General features: G+C 44.7%; 1 protein-coding gene across 1 annotated transcript in view; it reads right to left on the bottom strand.

Moving 5' to 3' along the window:
* The window catches only part of LOC131261923 (beta-1,3-galactosyltransferase 4), a 32976-nt gene continuing 6669 nt past the window's right edge, over window positions 1-26307 (bottom strand). Inside the window, exon 3 of the mRNA XM_058263784.1 lies at window positions 1-3335. Within this exon, the coding sequence (XP_058119767.1) occupies window positions 1923-3290 (1368 nt within the window). The 5' untranslated portion in view covers window positions 3291-3335 and the 3' untranslated portion in view covers window positions 1-1922. The remainder of the gene's footprint in view (window positions 3336-26307) is intronic.

Raw genomic sequence — 26307 nt, 5'->3', positions numbered from 1 at the left:
TCGTCTAACACGTCTTCCATTCGGTTAGGAAGTTGTGTGTTTGAATTTATATTCCGTGAGATAAAAAAAAATAACAATACTACACAGTGGCTAATACACGTCGGAACAAAAAAACTTTGAAGTCAAACCGAACCATTCGACAATTAAAAGTAACTTGACGCAATGCTAGCAAACTTTTACCAAACGCGTAGTGGACAACATAAAATATTTATATTAAACCCTTCCATCACGGTCAGCATGCGTATGCTTATCACAAAATGTTCAACAGAATTATGTTCAAGTATTTCCAAGCTCTTAGGTGTGTTTTGTTCATTATTCAATTGAATCGTTTACGTGACATTGCAGCAACGTAATTGAATCTTTGATTTTTGCAGTTTTTGTTTTTCTTACGTTTTGTAATTAACACCGTTTTCTCTACCACTTTTCCTATATGATGGTCGCTTTATGTTAACATTCATTTACTTTGTTATTTTACTCTAACTTTATATATCGTCAAATATATCTCTCGTTTGCGTTTAGTGGAATAGTGACATCATCAAGAATGTTGTAGGCAATTCAATTTCTGTTTTACGTTCGCGACGTACCCTCTTAGTGGCATTATAGTTTTTAAAACAGTCCATAATTCCTTGAAATTTTATGATCCTAGTTGTGCACACGTTTCTTGTTTGTCTACATTTATGTATATAATATATATATGTATATCTATTCACACAATCAATCTCGAGTTAATACGCTCCTATTACGCACTTCCCATTTTTAGTTCATAGTTGACGAGCTAAACACTGCTATATATAAATCTATATATATATATATCTCTATATATACTTATGGCTTTCGGCATTTTTTCGTGACCGGTAAACAACTGTTCCACTCGCTCTTCCTAGTTCGTGTTGAGCGTTTGATTGCATAACTAGTTCTTTTCGCTTGCGAAAGTGTTTTGGTTGTGTTGCTTTCACTATCTCTAAAGTAAGGAGTTTTTTCGGACCTGCCTCCATGCAATTCTTGTACCACACAATGTGCTAGCTTTTCTGCTCTAGTTTTTTTTTTCGCCTTCATTTGTTCTCGCGCTCGCAGCCACTCGACCGTTGTTGGTTGCAGAAAAATCGGTCTCAGTCCAATATTAAAAAATATGCGATCGAACCCTTATTGAATTGTATCCGCACACACACACACCGGAAACACTCTAGCACAAATCAGGTGTACGTGATGGTTCTTTTTTGTGGTTCTTCACCAACCGGAGCATAACATTGCATCCAAATCGAACGATAAATGTAAGCAATATCAAACTTATTAACCAAAAAGCATGGATTAAGCAAAAGCTTTTTATTTGTGAGATACTTAGGAACACGTATAAAAACAAAACATGTACACGGACAAGACATTGAAGGGATCTTATTCTTTATATCTTATCAAAATTAGCGGGAGGGGCAAAAGTTACGTTTGAATAAGGATATCTCACTGCCACAAACTAAGAAGTTACTTAACTTTTCAATTGGTAATCTTTTCTAACTTTGTTTTAAAATGAACTAGAAATGTGAAAGAAATAGATCAAAAGGAGTTTGCAAGATATTCCGTATGGTGTGCGGTCCAATTCAACGTGGGACATATTGCACGTCGATACGAACGCCTATGGACAGGTTTGCGACAACCAGGGCGGATAACATTTATCCGGAGCCACTAATCTTTGGGTTTTTGATCGACCGTTCTTAGTTAGGCATAGGGTGCCAACAGAAACAAACAAAACATAATGGAAATATACTCTTCGAAAAATCGGTGAGCTGACTCGTTTTCCTTAAAATTGAATTAAAAACAAAAGGCTACTAAAAGTAAATCATAAAAAAGAACCCTTCCGGAGACTCGAAACGAAAACGCTTATCACAACGTTAGCCCGAGCCGCGCGCGAGCGGTTTTAAATGTGCACGCTATCTCCGGACGCGGTTCTGTCCCACCGTGACTGCCTCCCACAGTTCGCGTATTTCGTGCATGGGGAGATTCGGATTGGTGAAAAAGAACACCATCCAAGCGGAACGATCGGGCTTGTCCTGCAGCAGGGTTCGCTTTTTGTCGTGGTCCAGGTAGAGGTCGTCCATCGGCGTGATAGTGACGTTCACGTTCTGTGCCACCGTGCCCGTGATGTGCACGTCATCGATCCAGAAGAACGGTTGCCGCTGTGCCTCGTGGTACAGCTGGCGGGCCACGTCTTGCGAGTAGAGAATCGAGTAGCCGGGGCAGTGCGGCGGGTAGTACGGGGCTGGATACTCGCGCCAGCTGACGAACCACTTCGACCGGTGCGTCCGCTTGACGGCGAGCTTCGTTACGAGCTGACAGAGCAGCAGGTTCTGCTGTGGCGCCACCCGCTCCAGCACGTCGTACAGGACGGGCGTGTTGATGAAAACATCGTCGTCCGTCTTCAGCAGGTAGCGTGCACCGGGGCAGTGGTAGGTGAACCACTTCAGCGCCATCACGTGCTTGTACGTCATGTTGCGGTACGCGTCGACAAAGTTGCCCTGCACGATGTCGTCGTGCGTGAGCGACTCCTGCTCAATGTCACGCTGGAGCGCGCCCGAGCTGACCGCACCCATTAGGAAGATAAGCTTTGCACGCGGATCCGTCCTGCCCCACGTCGTGCGGATCGTGTTGCGCTTGGCCAGGTTGGCCGGAGCCGAGTGGATCAGTACTAATACTAACGGTGGCGTCGATGGCGTTGTCCGCGTGCCACGTAAGGCATCTCCACGCTTAAGGCTACTCAGGCGACTTCTACTCCGGCGCTTCCGACTAACATCCTCACGATTCCAACTACTGCCGCTACTCCTGCCCCGTCCGCCATCGTCCGTGCCCGCACCGCAGTAGTCGTAGTTGATGGTGAATCTAAAATCCCCCAAATCTATCAAACTGTGGTAGTCATCATTTGGCAACACTTCGCCAACCGCATTGGCCACCGTTAACGACGCTATCGACTGCGTGCTGCTGCTACTCCCGGTTGCGCCCTGGTCTGACCCTTCGCCGGCGCCTTCTCTGCTCCGCCTTCCGTGGCCAGCGGCTCCTTCCTCCCCTGCGTAACCGAACGCTCTCCTAACACCGCCACTCTCGAACACCACATTATCACCGCGATGGTTCCCACGTCGTTGCGCCTCGGTTTGGCTCGAAGGAACGGCCAGCGACGGTGCCGCACCGGTCAGGTACGGAACCGGCGACTCTCTGTATTCGGCCACGTCGCCTGGTGATATCTGCCATATTGCCACCGTTAGCAACAGAAAACCCAGCAGTCCGATCACGCGACGCTCGAACATGATCGTTTGATCAGCGACGTCTTGGGAGTCGCATTGTGTACATTCCTGAAACAAAGCAAAGGAAATTGCGAATTAGATAAGATACTGCGAGTTACTTTTGAAAAGTAAATATCTTTTAAACCATCTTGAGCGACCTCTGCTTGCGCGTGAGCCCCAAACGAACATCATGCTTCCTGTTTGAAAGGAAAAGCACAGGCAAGATGTGAAAGTTCAAACGGCGGATACATTGTTAATGAGAATGTTGCAAAAATACACTCGCAGGATGTGCATAAGCCCACTTCCCAACCACTTCTACTTTGTCTCACGGTCTACTTTGTCTCGTTTAAAACGAACTAAATTTTACATGAAAAGCATACACACCGTCGTTGACATACTCCGGTGAAAATCAATCATACTCAGGCATCCTTCAACGCCGCGAACGCTTTTTGTCCTACCGGATGCCAATTTCCATTGGAAGGGAAATTTGCAAACCATGGCAGCCTTCGGGGTTGGCCTCTTCGGTGCCTCGAGTGATGCACGAGTGCTGTTTTGCACCGTCGGAATAAGGAGTGCAGCCACCAGGAGGAGCGTATAGGTTCACAAAACCTGGATACCTGCGACCCATTTTCCCACCCGGGGCCGTGTTTTGCCCGAACGGAAAACAATAGGCATCGTTTCACCGGGCTCTTTTCTCCCGCGGAGTGTTTGCCATCGCGTGCGTGCATTTGATGGCAGTTCGGAGTCTTCTTTGGGGACACACCTTTACTTCTCTGCTGGCTGCCAGGTTATGGTTCCCCCATGGGGTGGAGGGTGACCTCTTTCGCTCAATGATCCATATATTTCATAGCTCGCGAACCCACAACACACACACGCAAGAGACACCAGCATTCAGTCAGGAAGTAAAGAGGGCGTAAACGCGTCCCTCCGAAAAGCACCAACCCAGGGCAAATACTTAATTGAACCCGCAGCAACTACTCGCCCTTTGCTATCCTTGCCCGAAGGATCCCGATGGGGCGGGTTTTTGGATGCAATTCATTCCGGCTAATTCATTCCGGGCGATCCTTATCCCAAATGCAGTTTTTTAGAATTGAACAAATGGCGTCATGTGTTGTTCGCAGAATGGATGCGAGGGCTTGGTTGGAGACATACTATGCCTTGGTATGAGGTAAGGTGTTCTGTTCAATTCCCATTGAATATAGGAAGTTAATATAGTTTCAATTTAAGTTTGAATAAATAAAAGTTTCAATATAATATATAAATTCTGCCCACATATGAAAAAAGTTTTATAACAAGCATACAGATCGCTACTTCCTCAAATTAAATACCCTTAGTTCTGGTGGGTAAATAAAATAAAAAAAATAATTTTAGAAAGTGAAACCAGTACCTTTGTACAGTTGTAGTGCACTTTCAACGCATGATAGAATATAATACTTTTTATTTTGATAAGCTTGCACATAGCTTAACCAAAAACACCTTCTTCCAACCATTTAATTAGCAATTGTTCAAAATGATATACTTTTTAATTGAAAATAATTACACCGCCATTTCTCAACGTACACGTTATAAGTCCCGGCTAATTGGGGGCCACCAAAAGCAGAACGGTAGTGCGAGGTAACACCACGTCATAGGTGTGGGATCGAATCTCGAGTCTGACACCCCTCGGTATAACGAAAGTAATATACCGAGTTACGGTCTACTACTAATACTAGTAACTCGGAAAGAGGCCTAGTCCCACTATGGGGGATGTGAAGCCAACTTAAAAAAATAGCAGAATTGCTTCTCCCCTATTGTTTCCTTTAGTTTTAATTACACCTTGTGGTATGTTACTCAATTTTAAGGACTATATTCTACAAGAGCAAAACACATTATAAGAGGCACATGCTTGTTTTTGCATGCATGCAATCGTGCATAACGAATGACGGTCGTAATTGTACGTCTGCCACATGCCACACGGTGATAATGTAACGAACGTAAAAGTAGTTTCTTGCCGTCTAAACCCATTCCAGCAAGCTCGTTCCCTCACTTCCTGCCAAGAATGGATCTATTAAAAACCCATAATTATAAGTTTTCCTTCCCGAGGCGAATCATCTAACACACACACACACGTTGTGAATTTCCTCTAGCAAAGGTTTACTCTGATTAGAAGGAGGATCTCTCCCCTAGTGGCAAAATGGCAATCACCCTCGACCGGACCGTGGGGACACCCTCTTACGCCTAATCTGTGCGTCTACCCACGACCGGCGACGACTGATGATGACTCGGCGTGTCAGACACCCTGTCGCGACACTGACTGTCGGGGTTGTGGCCATCTAGTGTGTGGGGGGGGGAGGGAAGTGGTTTCATGTTGCGGACTTCCGACGCCAACCGAGCCCAACTTTCTTGTTTGCTTTACCCTTAGCGCCACGTAATGATGTGCCTTGTGATAACCATTATTTCGACCACCGTTGGCACGGAAGATGGGGAGGAACGCCGTCGGTCGAATCTACTAAAACGCAGGGAGGAGTTTTTGAAACGTTCTTTTGCGAGCGGAAAGAACAACGGATGGCCTAACCGAATGAGTTCCGCTTTGAGTTGTAAGTTAATTATAAATATTATGTTGATGTGGAGAAACAATTGAATAAATAACAAATAATTGCATAAACTAACTCTGTAACAAGTGACATTTATTACTAATGTTTAAATGTACTAATGCATTGAGGAATGCAATGATGAGTAATAATATTTTCCCATCTCATTTTGCTCAAGAACAAAAAAAACTGAAAGTACAGCACAGAAATTCCGTTCGGATGTGTTTCTAACGTTGGGATCAACGTAATAAAATATTACTAATTAAGTTCCATGATTTTGATAGCCAAACATAGTTATTTTTTGAGCTGTGAATATGACTAAAATAAAAAATAAAAAGTACAAACTGTTCAAAAACACTAACATACTTAATAACTATCTACTAATATATTTACTAAGTCCAAGAACGCATAAGAGAATGGATAAATACACACGAACACGCCACAAAAAACAACCACTTCTTCTACTTTTCCAAAGCATGTTCAAAAGTAAAGATCTAGTAGAGTAACATAACATAAATAGTTATTTTTTGAGCTGTGAATATGACTAAAATGCCATTTTAATCATAAAAAGCACAAACTGTTTAAAAAACACTAATACCTAAGAAATATCTGCCAATATGTTTACTCTTTCTACTTTTCCAAAGCATGTTCTAAAGTAAAGGTCCAGTAAAGTAACATAACCCCGCAATTTATGAAATAAATAGCAGCATTTCAACATTGTTTCGTTAGTTTCCGCAATGGGTGTTTGCTAAAATTACATTAGAAGCCTGAACCACCAGTCGTTGCTCGTTTGCTTGATAGCAAGAATCAATATATTAGACACGAAACACACTTGAGGGTGACCCTTGTGGCCACCTTGTTGTGTGATAATAGTGTGGCACTCTCGATGGTAAGTGAATGCATTATAAAAACGGGCCGATAGCAACGCCGACCCGGCCGGGTGTTGACAAACGGCGGGACACCGAGACAGCCACTCGACCAAGCTGCCCCTCCCCACACCCACTCTCTCTCTCTCTCTCCCTCTCTTTCTTCGGGTTTATCGTGCATTGCACAAATGCATTTCCACTCGACATTTTCTACAGCGTTTTGTGGGGCTGGGGTGCGGCGGCTTCGAACCGTCGGCGACGTATCCGGTAACTCCACCACCGGCGCTTGTTAGTGCAGATCCTGCTGCTTCCGCTCTCTCTCTCTCCTTCTGTTGCTGCTCCATCTTAATTCTCTTTCCCATTTTCCACAAACGAAAAGCGGCGGTAGCTACAAGACGATGCTAGCACTAATAATTAAAAACAAAGCGAAACGAAAACCTAAACCTATCAAACCGCAGTCTAGCCAGCGACCTAAATTGCGGTAGTCCTAAAGGACGAAAACAGGGAGCGAGCGAAGGCGAACAGTCTGGGTGGAGCAGGAAATAAATGTGAATAAGAAATAATGCACAATGCACCGCAGCGGGTAAGTGGCATTTTCCCCGGTCGACGGGGGCTACACGCCCAACTGAACCGCAGGAAAACGGACCTCCCTCAGTCTTACCGAAGGTCCTTGACGCAGACCTCCTTGCTGGGGGGGCTGACGATAGAAAGCATTTGGCAGGAGAAGCAACAGGACAATGTCGTTCACTACAATGTCTTATAGGAGGGGCCGACTTGTTCGCCTCTGGAGAGATGGAGAGAAAAAAAAACCTCCTAGAAAGCTTGCCTGGAAAGGATGTTTAAGGAAAATTAATTTGCCACTGATGAATGGTGTTCTTAACCAGTTCGGAAGGCTCGGGAATATTTTTCTATTTTGTGAAAATACACCATTTTCCAACAGATTGTTGATAACCATAAATCAACAAGAAAATATTATATAAGTATCCAGCAGCGATTGAGTTAGTTGGCTACGCACACGTACTCACAAACACACACACACACACACACGGCATCACTTTTCCTGGGGCTTTCCATTTATTTTCATTATCGACTGCAACGGACAGCAACAAAAAAAAAATGGAGTCTAGGGAACAGGGAGACGCCATACGATCGAGTTTTTCTGCTCACCGTCCAATGAATTGGAGACGGGAAAATATGTTTTCCTCCCTGTTTCCAACTCGACGGTCTGTACCGGAAGTCCATGGCCTTGCGTTCGTTCGGGGAAGGAAAGAAAACCACACGAAACACGGTGCACACCCCCTCGGTTCGACGGTGCAGTTCGGTGCATCCATGACTTCCATTGTCGTTATGCAGTGGTCCGGGAGAAAATGTGGAAAGAAATATATATATAGACATAAGCACATCCTTGCCATAGTCTGTTGCTCCTATCATGAAGGAAGGTAGTGTTTTTAATATTTGTTCCTTGCTCTAGGAAAAACCCCACGCCGAGAAAAGTAGGTTGAACAACTTTGTGGTGTGCTTTTCTTTTTAGAAACGAAGCTTTACCTACTGTTGCGATAATATCGTGGCCTTTTTTCCTACCGCACCTCCTCCACTTCACCACCGTTTCTATTGATGCGCGGATACTATGTAAATACATCGAAAGCGATACAACCTTTAACCTTGGAGCAACGATCATCGTAAGTGAGCTCTCACCCTTTTAACGGACTTGCCCCCGCAGAAGAAGAAGCAGTTTGTTCCTGTATAACTATACTTTTACCTTTTCAAAACATTACACATAGCGACAACAATTTAGAAGCAGGAAAATGTCCATGCATATTGTCTACAACGTTGATAAGCCTGTGGTCAGGTCGGTTGTTGTAAGTAATACACAATTGATTGCCTACCTCTTGTTAGCAAACACTCTTGGACTGACGTACTTTGAGGACCGTTATCCACTCCCCGGGCACGTGAGAAGTAAGACCCGTGCAGCCGCCGGTCAGAAACGAATGACGCAAAATTGCATTTCACTCCAATTGTTTGCAAACTTAGCGTTTTTTTTTTCAAACTACCGTCGATGAACCGGGCGGAACCCGTTTTTTCTGCACTCAATTAATTAATGGCCAATCGATTACTGATGTATTTTGTTTTTATTTACTCCTTTTTTTTTCCTTTTGGGTCATCGGTTTTTCCGCCCGTACGACTTTCCCCGGTGTCGGTGGTTTACCATCACCATCAACCCGGCGGGGCTTGCAGATGCGATTTCGATAATTGGAGTGTAATTACGGCATTATCGGGAAAGTGGTACCGAATGACGACGCCACGATTGAAACGTCAGTAATTTTTCTTTTATCGCACATGAGAGAAAGAAAGAGAGAACTGAAAAGGGAATGTGTGTTGAACTATTTTCATGGAACGCAGGATAGTTTGGTTGACCTCTTGTGAACATACAAACCTTGCCACATCCTTGCATTTTTGCAAACATTTTCAAAGAGTTTCCCAGTCTGTTTTACATTGTGGCGCAAAAAAATCAGTACTTGAAACACTACCACCAGCACAATAGACCAGCTTAATCGAGGTAGCGTTTAATTAATAAAGATGTACCACACCGTGGGAAATTTACAACCGGCAATCGCCATCATCGCTGCGTTAATGCAGTTCCCGGAAATCGCACCACGTTAATGCAACGTTTGCACTCCCATTGGGGGGAGTCTAAGCAAAAACGAAAACGAAAACACTTTAGCTTCGCCGCGCGGCTTCCGTTTGCGACGCTGAGAAAGAGGAAAAATAGAAAACCCTCTGCTCCACACAGCATGTTGCAGTTATGCTTAACCATTAAACTCGATGATGTTCACTCTTTGTTTCAGGAGGGGTGAAAAACTGTTGGCGGGAATGATGGATGACCGGGGGGAGGGCATTTTTCTGCTGGGAAAAGGGAAAACAATATGCTAAGTTTTCTTACGCCGCTGATGCTGACGCGGACGCCGTGTGATCGTGATCTTGGAACGGTATAAAATTTGCATTGATTAGTTTCTAATGAGGGCACGAATATCGTACACAAGACTTGCAATGTCGTTGTTAACCGAACCAAGCCGACCGAAAGAGAGGAAGAGAAGCGTGCAGCTCCGGGAATGCTGATGCAACGGAAAACCGTCGACAACAAAACCGCGAAAGAGTACACTCGAGCGAGTGAGGCAGCGTGACCGAAGGTCTTCGGGAGTGCTTTTCAAGGATTCTAGTCACCTCAAAGGCCACTTCCGGGGCAGAAATCCATTGAAATGTAGAGCTCGCAGGTAATTATGAGTCGTACGTTGGTTAGGCGCTACAATGTATTTCGGAATTCCATGCAAACTGTAACCAGATTTGGCGATGACGCCATTACGGTCCAAGTCGGTGATTAATAGTAAAAACCAATAGGCACTGAAGGAGTTTAATCTCATTACAAATATTTAAAAACACTAAAAGAAAATAAACAGTCTGACATATTTGGCAAAGCGATACAAAACATAATTTTATCTGAATAAAAATTGGGGATTTTTGAAGGGGATGGTTGTTGTGATTCACTGTTTGCGTTGTATCAGACGTCACCAGCTTTGAACGTTTATGTTTCGATTTCAAATCGTTCGTAACTGTGCGTTTTACATTACTTCGACTGCAGAAAAAAAACCCCTGGTGTATTTCCCGTTGAATGGTATCGATTCGATCGACAAAGGAGTGAGAGAATGCAGCTGTTACAAATAAATTTTGCATTGCACGCGTTGTCGCATGAACCCTTGGCACGTCGCGTCGATTAATAGATTCTTTTTTACTGTTCATTGCTCGTTTGAAATAAGACTCCGATAATGCCGTTACAATAAGAGCACTTTGCTACACACGCATTCGAGGGTTGATGCATTACTTCCAAGGTTTAGTTTTAGTTCATGATAACGAGTAACTTTCCCAACGGTTTCACCTTTTTTTTTAAATTTTGCAATCAATAAACGAGAGCTCGCGAGAAAGTTCGCCAACTGGTAGGACAACCTCGTGGTCGCCCCGCGGGGCAATGAAATTATGACACTGCCTTTATCAGCAGCTCATCGAGTGGTTGGCACTGTTTTTGCGTACCAACCCGGCGTCAACCTGCAGCTACCAACCCGATGATTTCCACCACGCCTCGCAGTCATTAGTGGGCGCCGGATGGCAATCGATATTCGACGGGCGTGAATATGAGCCACCATACAACAACACATGGCATCCAACTCGCCACCCACCCCCCGACCAGCTTCTGGCCATGAAAACAGTGCGAAAAAATAAACAACAACCAAATAAAACGTACCGTAAACTTTTCATACAGTTTGCACCATAAAAGGGGGGGGACAAAGATAAATAAAAAAAAAAAATCTATCCCCAACACACACCACCACCATACGCCCAAATTTTCTCATGACCTTCGGGAGCCATTTAGGAGCCCACGCCATCCATTCCACGACGCCAACGCGGAGGACGATTTTAACGATTTTTCCCAAGGTCCAATGCAACGAAAACAGGTGGAAAATGGCTCGGATTACGTAGGGGTCGTGCGGACGCGGGGTCGTGGTGGAAGGTAAAGACGCATGACGGTTCGAAGTTAATCGCCTCGCACTAAAAACCACCATGCCGAGGTCGGCAGGGGGTCAAACCCATCGGGCCCCTAAGGTCAAGTCGGAGCATACAGAACAAAAGGAAATATTTTTCCCACCCAAGTGAGTGTGTGTGTGTGTCTTGCAGGCTCAGTTCACGGAGCTGGGTGGTGGGGAAAATGAAAGGATAGCACACAACGGGAAAGAAAGCAGGCCTTCGTCCTTATATCGAAAAAGCAAATCAAAAGCGAACGGGCTGCGGGCCAGATGACGCGCCGGCTCGCTGCCAGAGCATTGTGCAATATTATTCTGGCAATCGGTTTCCTTTTCGCAGACATTCTGTCTCCAGCACGGCCGGCCGGCTATAGGCCTTTTTAAGGCTGCTGGATGGTGTGTGTCTCCTGAACGGGACCGAGTTCCAGAGTTCCGCAAGCTGCCAAGAAGAAAAGTTTTCCTACGCCCGACGGTCGGTGACGACAGAAACGGAGCACATGTGAGAGCAGTCTATTAAAAATAGTATCGACTTTGTGAAAATTTGTGAAATACCGAGCGAGACATTTGCCTCCAATGAAAAGGTAGCTTAGATCGATTTAGTTCATTTATTAAAAGCCTCTTAGGGGAAAAAATATCCAAACCCTTCACGAGACTATTCCATTAAGTTATGCAACACAACAAGGAGGAAAGGAAGAGATTTCAATTAGTTTAGGGTGGAGTTTTCCTTGTGCTTTTTATCCCCCCCCCCCCCCCCCCCCCCCCCCTCCCCTTTTCGATGTCGTTATTCGTCGACTAATGAACTCGGGAAAGTCGGCTTGAGTTTCAACCGGCACCGAGCACCTGTGTGTGCCTATTCGGCCCGGAAATGCTGTCGGTGACATTTTTCCAATTAAACCTCACCATGTCGAAAAGGGTAACGTGACGTAAGGTATGATTTTAATTTATGCGATTGTTTTATGTATTGTGTTTCCAGAAGGATTTGAAAGGTTGCGCGCTCGACAGATTTATCCACCGCAACAAAGGCGCAAAGATAAGATCCACGAAGGGCAATAGAGTTCATCGTGTATGATTCTCCTACTGGTGTGCGTTTTAATTGTTCTTCATGTCCGTTGACGAATGTGTCAATCAATAAATACAAGAACAACATATCAGTGGCCAGAAAACAATTCAAGAAGCACCGAAAACTGCACACGCCACCGTTAGCGTTGGGAGAATATATGTTAATGCTATGCAAATACTATGCGGAAAAACGAAACACTTGGGCTTGGATACCGACGGTCAAACACACTCACGTATGTCAGGCCGTCGCCACGCATGCAGGACACACTCTGCGGGCTGCGGTTTCCGGGAAAAGTAACCGCAGCAGAACCAACTCCAGAGGACCCTTCTTTCGGTATAGGGTTGTTTTTTGGAGACGAAAGACATCCACACCGACTGAACGGATGTGTCGGATGCAAAACCGAACCGTGGAAGGCTCCCCGTTTCGCTCAGTATGCTCGGTGGTGTTCGAAGACGGCACCCATTACCGAAATTAGACACCGCGTTACGGCTGCCATATGGTCGCCGACGGTGGGATGAACTTACACACACGTTCTACTAACCCGTTGGATTACATTAAAAATCTTAAAACCACAACCTTCGTTGTGGTCTTCTGGAACCACGAATTCGGAGGCCTTGTAGAGAACACAGCTTTCGAAGGTATCCGTCGCTCATTGGCATTCCGATTTCGAACAGAGCCATTTCCCGGTGCGTCGGGTGCGACACACATTTATGCAAATTGTCAACCACAGCGTGAAGGGGACAGAGCACATCGGGGATATGCAGGTGAATTTTGATAAGTCGCTATATTCAGAAAGACAACGCACTGTTGGCTATATTAAGACATAATCATTTTAATGGTAGTTTAAGAAGTCAAACACAATAGGCCAAAATGTAGAAATCTTTACTTTCAAAAACATTTTAATTGCTCTTTAAAACGATAAATCAATAGAAAAAGCGATAAATTTAAGGAGTAGAATTTAAACAAGTACATGAAAATAAATATAAATCATTCGAATAAATTTTATTTAAAATCGACAATTACATACATCCTTTCAGTAACCGATTTCATCGACAAATTATAAGATTATCGGAAGATTATATTATAATAACACCTAACCCCAAAATGACATGATTCCTTACTGTTATCTAATATTCTAAACTATGGATAAACAATTGTTTTTCCACGCACAATCGAACACGAAGCATACCTATTTAACAGCTTTAACATGATATTTAACGAAGCATTGAATAGCTTTCTAAAACCCCGCTGAGCATACGGATTAATTGTACATGTAATTATGGGTCAAATTACCATCGAGGTCCGGTGTATTCCGGTGAACACATCACAAATTCATCACGGTCCACCTATTGTTTGGTGGCGACCAAAAACTCATTTCAGTCCCATCCCCTCGGGAGGCAACCACACCATCCCAAGCCCTGGTTTCAGCGCTTGTCCGCCGCACCTTTACTACGAAAGCCACATCTCCATCAAAGCCATGTGCATTATAAATGCAGCGGAAATGAGAATTGATGCACCGAAAACGTACGCATACACAACTCATCGCTGGTGGAAGACGGCAAAGGGCCGTAGAACCAATTACGTACAGGCTACCAAACCAGTGCAAACAATTTCCACTCCATTCCGCCATTAGGATACCGTCATTAATCGAGCTTCCCGGAAACGGGTTGACGGCAAAAATCCTTCCGTTCTCTATCGGCGCGAAGACAGTGTGTGTGACGATTGCGGTGGCTTCGTTAAATCGTGAAATTAAATTGCCCTTCGGAAAAGATTGCACACAGCTTGTGACGATTAATAAATCACCCCTCTTGCAATCTATTGTGATTGGCAGATGACGGAACGGCTCATGCCAGAAGCCGTCCGGCCGACCCGGAGCGGACAAATTTGGCGATGGATAAATTTAATTTAGATGCAAATGGATTGATGATGTCATGCAGGGACTGAGTTTCGGGGGAACGGTTCACACTGCAACGGAATGAACCAATTTGATGATTTCCCGATGGGAAGTTGAGTCACAACAACATTATAAAAATAATTAGTAGATAGGCATAACAAGTTTGTTTTCCAAGCGTCGAAGTGAAACTTCACTTTTTATTCCAATAAATAACGGCTGGTGGAATGTTTCAGTAATGGCACTAACGAATGACGCCATTCAAACGAAGCAATGATCTCATAACCCAATAGGGTGTTAGTCCAATCGGGCTCGGAAAAACTCCCTCGGGCTTTGGTACTTTGAATATGTCAATTAGAACACGGCCCAAAAGTGGAAGAACACACCCATGGCAGTGTTGTTTCGGAACCCAACCAACACAACGCCCTGCCCAGTACCAAAGGACTAATTATTAACTAGGCGTTAAGACAGGCTTGAGCAAAACTGGTCGTTGCGGGGAGGGAAAAAAGAAGACGATATCCACCGATAGGCCGCGATTAGAGAGTTGTTAAAAACACTTTTAGGATAAAGTATCCTTATAGCGTGTAGATAAAGTAAAAGTTGGAAAATTTCATGCTATGTGATAAAAAATATGAAAGTTAGTGAATAAAAATCTTTTGAAAAATATCTCCTGTCGAGTTTTTTCCAATTTGCTAAATTTAACTTGTGTTTCATAAAGAGTTTCAAGAAACCAGTGAGAAAGAGTAGAAATCAAATTGCGCCTCGAAAAAAAATTAAATTTTGTAAATGTAAACTACTGCATAAGATAAGATCCAACATTCTTAACAACGATCAATAGATGCCTTTACTAAATATTAGATAAGCAAATTTATACACAATCTACATTAAATTGATAATTCAAATCTCTTACTGCAAATCTTACATCAATCGTTGACTCTTTACTCTAATAAGAAAGTTGTTGACCAACAACAGCAAATGAATCATCAAACAAGCATACTGGATTCGAATTAAAGAATTATTCAGACGTAACGAAAGTGCAAGATGGTAATATATAAATAATAAAATATACTCCGGTGACTCATACGAATTGCAAAATGTTAGTCACAATATAAAGCTGCGTTTTATTGAAGGTGCTGCTCGCTTCCATCGAACAATCTGCCAAAAAGCCACACATCCCTTAAAATTATGCCAATAAAAAACAAACCCCCTTTGAGCGAGCACAAAAATCACAAACTTACCATCGATTTTTCACGCACCAAAGCGGTTGCATGGAAAAACAAACTCTTTGGCACAGTCCGCAGCAAGGCCATAAATGGATTTCCAATTTACGGTGGATGTGTGTTGTTTCGAAGCCGGCCGCCGTATTTGCCAGACTACGGTTTGTTTGTGAGAGAATAAGCTGGCGAAAGACTCGCATGATTCGCATATTGAATTCACAACGCAATCTGAATGCAAGGAGCCCACCGAAGTCGTGTTCGAGCCAGCGAATTTGGTTGATGTGTGTGAATTCTTGGGTGGGTTTTCCTATTTTTCTTCCCTTCTGCCAGAGCGGCTTTACGGAAACATGTCACCGGAACAACAAGTTGTAGCAAACGTCCGAGGCCCAAACCAAGCAACGAAATCAAACGACCATACGATAACCCGCGCTCGGTCTAGGCAGCTGGGAGATAAAACTTGCGGCTCGACCATGTTTTGTCCGCAGAATGGTGCCTGAGATGCCAGAAAGACTGGAAAGTCCTCACCCGACTTTTTGCAGACTAAATAATGTGGACGCAAAAGGGAGCTGCGGCAATGGGACTTATGAGAGGCCCAAAATTTTAAATAATGACACAAGTGAAGCACGATTTTGGCATCATCAAACGGCGCCTTTCGCATGCAGCTAGAAACCCAGTTTGTGGTGGTGTTGGTAATTTGGTACATCCGATAGAGGAAGCCATATTTGCCCATATTTTCCTGTACGCCGGTTGGCTCGTGAGGATCCATGCAGGACGCACATAAAATAAATCTTAAGCACATAATCACCCGCGGTTTCAGATGGCGAGCGAAACAGATTGCCCATTTCAGCCCAATCCGTCGGCCCGGTCGAATAGCACTTTATCCATAAAAAAAGTTGCACCCATAGTGACCGAAACCGGGCGACCCCCCATCGCCATCATAATCTGGCGTCATCCTTCGAGTTTCGACGCTGTCGTGATTGTTCCCTGTCGCTGCCAAGCGCGGCAAATACAATTTAATTACAGCGCGCCTGTTGATATGTTGTGTAAACACTCAACGAAAAACTGGACCAAAAATAGAGATCATATGCAAGGTCCTATCCCCCCGTCCACGGTCGGAAACGTGTCACTTCGATTCACACCACACGATCAGGCGCGTCGGGGGTGCCATCATCCTTTCCGTCCATCCATCCGTGTATCTACTCCTGCCCTAATGCATTCGTCATAATTCGACGAAAAGCGGAACGTAGAATAACGGCATGCAGAGGAAGAATCGCTGATTCACTTCATGAAGAGGCTGTTGGTCAGGGATTCTCAAAATGAACACCGGTGCATTGTCGAGTAAAAATTGAAGTAAAACCCATTTTATTGAAAACATACAATTATTAGTCTCAACACTAAGTCTGGGATCTTTGAAGAAAAAGTTTCCATACAACCATTTTACTGATGTGAAAGAAGAGGGAAATTATTACAAGTCAAGTTAAACAATGTATCCAAAACTGTTGGACATGTTATCGGCAGCAAAGCACATCGAAAGCTAAACTAAAAAAAAGCGAGGTGAATCCCAGTTTGGGATCACTACATGGGCGACTAGCGACTCTTTTACCCACTCGTTCATTCTTTTGGGATTCGAATCCCAGTTAAGATTTCAAATCACCTCGAAGGTTAATAAATCATTTTACACCTTTTAAATCACAAAAGAGTGACTTAAAGATTCGAATCATCGTTATGATTATTCACTCTGATTCAAATCTCTAAAAAGAGTTGTTATTCTCATCACTAATATCAATGCAGGAGTTACGGCTGCAGTTGCCATCATATTGATCTGTTTACCGTGAAGTTGTAAATTAGTTTTGATTATTCATGTACGAACCAATTGCGGAATAACTCAACATCCAATAAAGATTCGGTTGTTACTGGGAGTGGACCACTTTGGGAATCACTGCTATAGGTGATTAGAAAATTTGAAGAAACAAGCGCGCAGGAACGAGGACAGCAGGAAAAACCCTTATTATAATGTTGTCCCGTCCGTGTCGATGAGTGTTTTGTCTTTGTACTTCTCCGTTCGGATCCGACTCCTCGAGCTGGCCGCAAATTAATTGGGCCTCGCTAATTATTTTGAGACTTTGTAGCATAATAAACTGTCAGCCCCAATAAGACTGCTTGCAATTGACTCCGCTGGGTTAAACTTTTTGAACAACTCTTGAGCCTCCCGTTTCCATTAATGCTTGTTGTTTTAATCAAAGTGAAACCTATCGTTAAATTAATCGTCTTTAGCTTGTTTGCGTCCTGCAGTTTTTGTTCCATGTCAAAGCGGGGGGGAGCTGAATCGGTTGTGCCGAAAATAAGACGATCAAATTGAAAACACTTCATCTCTCGGACACGCAGCATGGCACCAACGGCGGGAGCGCTTTGGCCACCTCCGTTGAAGCATTCTTCACGCGCTGGGTGACGAGCGAGGGGCGACGGGCAAACCACAGTCTCGGTTTGTTTATAATTTAAAGCAGATACCCTGCTAAAGTGTTGTTTTCCGCCAGCGCGGCGAGCGGAAGCGGGGAGGGGAAAAGGAATACAAACGCGCCCAAGACGAACGTTAGGAGATGACGCTTGTAATTAACGGTTCGCAAGACCTCGCACACACACACACACACGGGCGCGCGTTCCAGCCCGACAAGGGGAAAAGTAGGGCAGGGAAGTACCGAGGGGCCCGACAAAACCAATAAACACATATTTCTTGCCTTCAACTGGCGCGCCTGGTGGTGCCTGGGGAAAAATCGAGAGGAAACGGGCAATGGAGGGAGGGGGGAAGGCGCATCATTGGCGGGCGGTCTGCTCCCGGGTTTCGCACAAAACAATGTGTTTGATTATGTTAACCCGGGCCAGTAAATGCCCCAATAAAATATACACATGCACACAAACACTCGGCTGCAACTAAGAAAATACGCAAACGTTAACCGAGCTGGAAAAGCGGCTTCGAAGGGAAAAAAGCTGAAAAGGAAAAACTGGGTAGAAGGAGAAGAACCCGACGGGAAGAAAAGCGCCCAGCAGAGCCGATCGAACAGGCTCGCACTCGACCGCACGCCCATTATTATCGGCAGATCATCGCTGCCACTCCAATGTTTCCACTGGTTTTCCCGGCAACATTTTCCCATCCCACCCGCAGGCCCCGCGACGGTGCAGCCGAGTGCTTTCTAGGAAAATCTGAAAATAGTTTGCGCGCTGCCCGGGGCGCAGGTGAAGCAGGTGGGAGGGAAATGGATGCTGGTACGGTGGTACGGGCGGAAAACCCGAACGATCCAAAACATGTCTCGGCATGCATGCGTGTGAATGTATGGCAAGTGGAAAAATGTCCATGCTGGCAGCGGACCCTCGCTTGGGTCACAACGTAGGGGCATCCAATCGTTTTAATAACGGGTGCCAAAACTCAAGGCCATAAACAGCTGCTAAAACGATTAGAAGCAAAAATACCAATCAACAGAACGTGGAAAACACAACGTACGAATGTGGTATTCCCCATAAACGGGGTTATCAGTAATAAACTTGATAATATTGAAAGCAAATTTTAAATTCATTGGGGTTATCAACAATAAACCCGAAAACATTGCTGGTAACCCTTTCGTGTCATTTGCCTGATTGGCATGTTTACTGTAAATTAAGCTAAATACAATTGATACTCTGACATGTCCTTGGAGGTTCTGGTGGAAATCATACCTTCTTTAGGCTTAGTTGGACTATTTTGTTTGTGATTTGACACATACATAAATAAATCACAAAACCGTTTGAGTTTATCAGATGATCGTATGATTCATCTGTCGACAAAATTGGATTTCATAAACTAAAAATTGAGGCTTTCGTCTAGAAAATGTAATTAAATTTATTTAACTTTCTTAGAAATAAAAAAATACCAGAAACAATTGCGAATCTGGCGAATCTGGCGAACCAAATTGTGCTCTACGGACATGAGACATGAACCTTACTGGAAGGAGCTCTACGCAGCATTCGATCTTCGGAGGTTAGCTACCCTGCCAGGGAGGTCATCGAAAGGGACCCAACAGGCATGGTATTTGAAAAGGTACAACTGTAAGATGCTCCTAAAGACAAACAAATTGAATGATCTCAAGCATTCGGTGGAATATAGTTTGATTGTATATTTGTTGTCTGAGGGATCTGAGCCACAAATCTATCATCACTGCTCAGAGTAGCACATTGGAAAAATACATAAAATAAAACGAATTCCTACAAAAAGTGCACTATAATCGTCTCGCTAAAGAAACGCATCGCTGAATCGAACCGAACGCGCGCCAACAACACGCCACGGCAATGCGTTAATTGGTGGCGGCATCGTTTCGCTCCGATTTTAAACGAACATTTTCCCCCCGAACAAACCACCCCATTGCACCGTGTGTGCGATAAGCACCCCGAGGAAAAGCGGTAGCCGCGTGCCGATGGCGGGAAAAATCTCACAAGATCCACATCTTTTAGAATGTCTGGGCTCACGATCGAGCGGCTTGCATTTGATTTCTCCTGTCTCGGTCTTCTCCTCCTCCTCCTCCTTCCAAGTGTGTGATCGTGAATTTCCCTCGCGGCCATGACGCGCCAGTATCACGGTACATCATACAGACACACACAGCAGAATGAAAAATTGCAAGCGAGAAAAACCGCGAGACAACCGAAAAGAGGGAGATTTATTTTTAACCTTGAATCCAAAGCAAACTCATCCAACCGTGAACAATCTTCACCAACAAAACCACACAGACACACACACTAACACAGGCGCGACGAATGCAGGAGGTGCCAAAAAATGGTCCCTTAAGCCAGCTCGAGCCCCTTCTTCACCACTCTTCGCGCCCGGGGGGTTACCCCCCAGGAAGGCGGGAAAACTTCACATTTCCTATTTCAACCTCGTGTTTTGAAGCGGCGTGCGTTCGTTTTTCCTTTTACTCTATCTCTCTCTGCTAGTTTATGATTTATGCTTTTAATTCCAGAATTTATTGCCCGCACTTGTTTCCGACAAAGTGCACCACTAAAATGGTGGTGGTGCGTCAGTGAAAAACCGCCAGTTAGTACCGGGCACGAACGGAAAACGGTCGAATCGAACTTGTGACGAAGTGCGAAAATTATTGTCTGGACACAAATGCCAAGCAAGACAGAGGAAAATGAAAATAGAGACACACAGGCAAAAAAAACGCAAGCGGAACGTTCGGCAATGGTTTTGCCCTTTTTGCACGAGTCACGATCAAGGTTTGGTTGTTTCGCTACCTCCGCCGCACGCCGACGACCTTCCGAAGCCTAAAGGCCAGGGGAGGGTATCGTTTTTCGTTTCGTTTTTATTTTTCCAACGCACCCAAAGAGTGCAGTCCAATTGTTTCCTGCTGGCCACCAACAACAAACGGTGCACACAAACCCCCTGAACACTGAGGGAAGGGCCACGAAGGGAAAAAGGGAATGATGGGTATGTGTGATAGGGCAAAATCTATAATTAGTGAACGTGACACATTCGTGCCGCATTCGCGTACGGGTGGTGGAGCATTTCCACCGGTCGTGGAAGGAGGGCTGGGGGATCGGGGAACGGAGCTCATCCGTGGCACGAAAAATCGTGCACCCTGCAGAGCCTGATGCACCAGACCGTTTATTGTGCTTCGCGTCGAGTGGCGTGTTGCGGTTTTGTTGAGGCGCTTTTTTTTTTTTGTTTCATTTCACTCGCGTTCCATGTTGGTTCTTCGGGTCGGCGCAGGGTGGCGGAAGAAGTGTCACACGGCGAAGTGAACGAAGGTGCAGGCTTTCGAGCAGCAGAAAGGAGCAACCATTTTCACTTCATTAGCGGACGATTAGGGCGCAATGTATGAAGCGATTACCTTACGGCGGGGCCAATGCAGATTATTCCGGTTCAAAAGCCGCCGCGAGAATTACAGAACAAACGTAAACATGGGGATAATTAGAGCGGGATAGTGTTTAGCTACTTTATTGTTACCTGTAAAGGGAAACGACAACAAAGGTTGTTGAGAGTCCTATCCCTTTTAATTTAACTATATCTGATCAATAGCTGAAACTTTTACCTCTTTTTGAAACCGAAATGGGGATAGCGAGCTTTAAATAGATATTATTACTTTTCGCCTATTTCCAGAAGTTTGCCCAATATTTTTCTATAACTTTTTTTTATTCGATTTTGTTCAGATAGTTGATCGTTTAGAACAAAAAGTGGGCAGTTGCCCATATCTATGTTTTGACCAGAGCCTTTCTTCCAAAAACCCTCTCATTCCTACATTCTAATATTGATCAAAACCAACCAGAATAGTAAACACAAAATCCAATATTGAAAGAAATCCTACGCTATCGTTATTAACCTTAACAAACTCTCTCACTCAAGTTTATTATATCAATCAGAAAAACTGTCCTTCACTCACCCATCCATTTGAAATCAAAAATAAACTTTACCGTCTCCTAAAAATACATCGTTTATGATTTATTTCCGAAATAAATACGCGCACCAAAATAGCATAATAATGAAGATTCGTGATCATATTGCCACAAATAATTACTATGTCTGTTTATAGCACTAATCCGGGTTTGATGTTCCTCTTTCTCTCTCGCTCTCTCTCTCTTCGAGAGCTTACCGGAGGTTTTGGGGCGCATAAAACACGAGTTTGGTCGTGAGGTACTCCAGTGGTTTCAGTTTCGTAATGGAAAACGAAACCATCCGTAGCATCAGGGGGTGATGCTTCTTTGGGACCCTCTTATAAGGAGTTTCTTCTATGTCCTACCCTAATACAAACTCTCTTCCGTCCAAATCCAGCACTCCAAAATTCTAATCATGAATTAATGTCTAAGGCTGTCCATATAATGTTATCCTGTAAGTCTATGACATCGTACACTCTCCTACGCCATAAAATGTTCCACTCATCCATGTAATCTGTCTTGAGGCACTACACTGGCCATTAGGGTCACGTCAGTGGATCGCTGTCGCGTGAGCATGGTGAATAATTTAACCCTTAAAGTTATCGCAACCCGGCGATCTTTATTGTACCTTACTTTTCTTTACGCCCGCCTCTCTTTTGTGTGGCCACTCTTTACTTTTCTTGGCGTTTTTAACAAGTCTGACCATCGTGTGCGTGCTATCTTTTTTTCCCACCCCTTTCTTCCGCTATTCTTATCGTTCTTATTCTCCGTACCACACACAAACATACTGCTGGACAATAAAATTTTATGCAAACAACATTCGCCAGAACCGAAAACGGACACACTACGTCCCACCCTCCTCCTATCAAGCCCTTTGCCAAGCGCTCATCCATGCCCTTCGCGAGAAAGGACATCCCGTTAATTGAGTCAGCCTCATAATTTTTGTGCCGTTGGTGTGTGGGCTTTCGCGACGAGTTCGGACCACTCAGACGAACTTTATAGCACGACAGTGGTTGAATGGACGTAGGAGCACTTACTTGGGGGATTTGTTTTTCGTTTTTGTTTTTGGGGAGAGTTTTGCATCCATTAAAAAATAAATTTTCTTGGTCTTGAGAAATCGCGCTTTCGTTGCAAGTGATTTATTTTTCGTCACGTTGCGCGGAAATGATGGGAGCACCTTTTAGCAGCAAAAGCTTCCCCGCGGCGCGCGTTCATTTATCATTTCATCGCAAAAAAAACGCACGTTAGGAAAAATTCCCATCAAAACACAGACACCTCTCGACGAGTAATTTATTTGGCCGCGGGGCGAGCAAAAGAAACAATAAATTGACGCTTTTATCATAACCTCGCGAACCTACGAGGCGGCCATTCAAGCATGAATCGCCACCACCACCACCACCACCAACGTTCCGGTCATTACCGAGCCGTGGTTCGCTTCGGTCGCCTCATGCAAAATCATATAGCCATCCGCGCCATTATCATCGAACACAAACACGCAGCATTGGCACAATGTCCCCTTGGGTGTCATTCATTGGAATAAAATCTGTTAACATAACCGGCGCGCGACCTCCACCCTTCCGCCCGCGAACCTTTGGTGGCGGGGAGTTGTTTTTTTCCCCAAGCCAACTGACTCCGTGTGGACGCAAGCAATTGGCACCGTTTGGTGGTCGGGAGGGACAACGTGATGTGTACGTGCTTCATTCACGGCGTACCCAATGGACGAGAGGCCAAAAACAACATCGTTGTCATACGCGGCCATCTTTCAAGTCGGCGTCGGTGGCGTCCACTCGAGGAGAACTGGACAGAAATTCGGTCGCCGCTCCAGCCCAGGGTCGTTCGGAGTCAACCCACGGCGATCCGTGGCGTAGTGTGTTTGTACTTTGCACACACCTCCCACAAATACCCACACAAAAACCGGGCAATGCACATCGGAATGCACATCGGCGAGGAGCGACGAAGGGCCGGTCGACGAAAATATTCGCTAACTCGAACTCGGTGGTCATATACTTGCGCGTGCTGAGGTCATCCGATTTCATGCCAAAAATAAAGTTATCAGTGAAGAACGCCTCGGACCATCATCTGACAACGTTCCTGTGTGTGTGTGTGTGTGTGTGTGTGTGTGTGTGTGCACCCACCTCGCTAAAACGTTGAGGTTAGTTCATTTCCTTAATTTTATGAAGACGGTTTTTGTGCTACATTTGGCCAGCGTTGCGGACCCGGGTTTGTCCGACGGACCCGCGTTTGGAAATTCCACCCATCAACAGGCGGACTCGTTTTCTCGAAGCAAACCAGTACCAGCATTTAGTAGCTCACCGGGGCTCACCGAGAGGTTTGTCATCGACGCGAACTCGCGAGGCTGATCGTTTGCAGAATACATTAGCCCCGCCGTCACCGAAAGCGAGATCGCCTACCGTCACGCTTCGCGACATCGCTAATGCTAGAAGGTGGTATGAAGAAAGGGAGGGCAGGGGGTGAGCTAGAGAGGGTTGGTGTAGGTATCACCCGACCGCTTACACCAACCAGTGGAAATCAGCCCGATTGCCCAATGCGCAGACAACTGTGACGCGATTTGAAGGCAGTCGTGTTGAAGCAAAGGAAAACAAGTTAGCTGTCGATAGGAGATGCTAGCTAGTTTTGTCTTTCAAAATGGCAAGTGCTTGTACGATGAGCTTTTTACCAACTGTAGGACATTGGTATTCCCTCCAGCAGTATGGAGGCTATACATACCACAAATGTCCGGGGATTTACCACCACGCACCTACATTCTTTATCTTTAGATCACTGACTTTAGATAACGCACGATTTCCGCACGCGAGACATGAAGGCAGGTCAGGTACTCTTATCACAAACAAAGAAGCGTAAACCATCGGCCAGCTGGACTTCTTTGTCGGAAGACAGAAATAATTGGTTATATCTTGGTTGGACGGTTCTTAAGCTTATCTTTCGTCAATGTAGAAACAACGTTTGGTATGAAATCCGGTTTCAGGTACCCGGATACCACGAAACCAGTTCTTTGCCTTTTGGTCTAGTAAATGTTACAAAACATATCGCCATTATTTGGGCTCGGTTTAGGGAAATATCTATACAATTCACAACCAGACACAAACTTGGATGGATTCCTGATAAAATTTTAACATAATAAACCCTTATAGGTTAAGGTTATTTTACTTCGCAATATGGAGATATATCCCAAGAATCCCAAGATTTGGTTACAATTTCTAAATTATTAACAAACATCATAGATCACAAAACGTTTAAAAATTGCTATACTTTTTTAACTCTAAATTAAATTTATGCACATGTATTAGTTTCAAACTTGTTATTACTTAAGACATAAAGAATTACGAAAGTGAAACCATTTCTGTTATGCTATGAAATTATTTATTTTCGTCCTCTTTCCGTGATGTTCCATAGTAAAATGTACGCTACAATAGGCAAACACCCAGAAGGGATGGACCACCCCCTGGAAAACCTACATGCAATATAGTCATTATGCTCGATCCATTTATTTTGTTTCAAAACAAGAAAGCCCAACACGGGATGACCCTTTAGCGAGGGTGGATGGACAAAATTCAATGAATCCATCAATCAAGGTTTACACATTTCCACATAAATGAACTCCACCGCCCGGGATGGATCGGGTAAAACCATACGGAAGTGAAGCGCACAAGAGCCACAACAACGGAACGGAAGTGGTACGGGTTCCCAGGCGGGGGGGGGAGGTGAAAGGGCCAACTATAAATAACCGCAACATCAAAGCGGGTAGCAATGGTAGTGCCGAAGAAGAAAAAAATACGAGACATCTACACCACGAACCAACGGAAAGGATGGAGGACAACACCGGCCACCCGTTCGAACGTTCTAAGCCCATCCTGACGGTGCACGCAGCACCAATGGCACACGTGGGCTTGCAAGTGAACGAAAAAAAACGCCGGGTCTAATAAACCAGGACAAAAATCAGAATCAAAACCGAACAACCGGTGGCAAACGTCGACCGAGTGGTGTCCATCGGATTGCAAAGGTCGATAGCGAAAAGGTCAATTCCAGGGAAACCGACATCCTGGCGGTGTTTTTTTTTCCTCTAACCGGTCCTAACATACCGGTGTGGCCTTTTGCATCCGATGCATGATCGCCCTGGAATGCACCAGTCGTACGTCATACGCCACCAAGTGGGCGTTTGCGCTTCGAACGCTAGAAGTAAGTAATACAATCTCTGGCCGCAAATGTAGGTACGCCGGAGGCATCGTCATCAAAAGCGCCGTTTAAAAAAAACACCATACTTAAAAAAAAATACAGTTGTTTCATTATCAATTCTTTCGAACCAGCGGAAATGCCAGCCAGCACCAAAGCATCGCTCAAGATTAAACGAAGTGCTAGGCCAAGAATAGCTCTACAGACCACCATAAGCTCGATGACGCGGGCAGCTGGAATGCAAAGATTGCCCCTCGCCAAACCCTCAGTGACACGAAGATT

This window comes from Anopheles coustani, chromosome 2 (genome assembly GCF_943734705.1).
Source record: "Anopheles coustani chromosome 2, idAnoCousDA_361_x.2, whole genome shotgun sequence".
In the NCBI taxonomy this organism is placed as follows: Eukaryota; Metazoa; Arthropoda; class Insecta; order Diptera; family Culicidae; genus Anopheles; species Anopheles coustani.
This window is presented reverse-complemented; position numbering and strand designations above follow the sequence as displayed.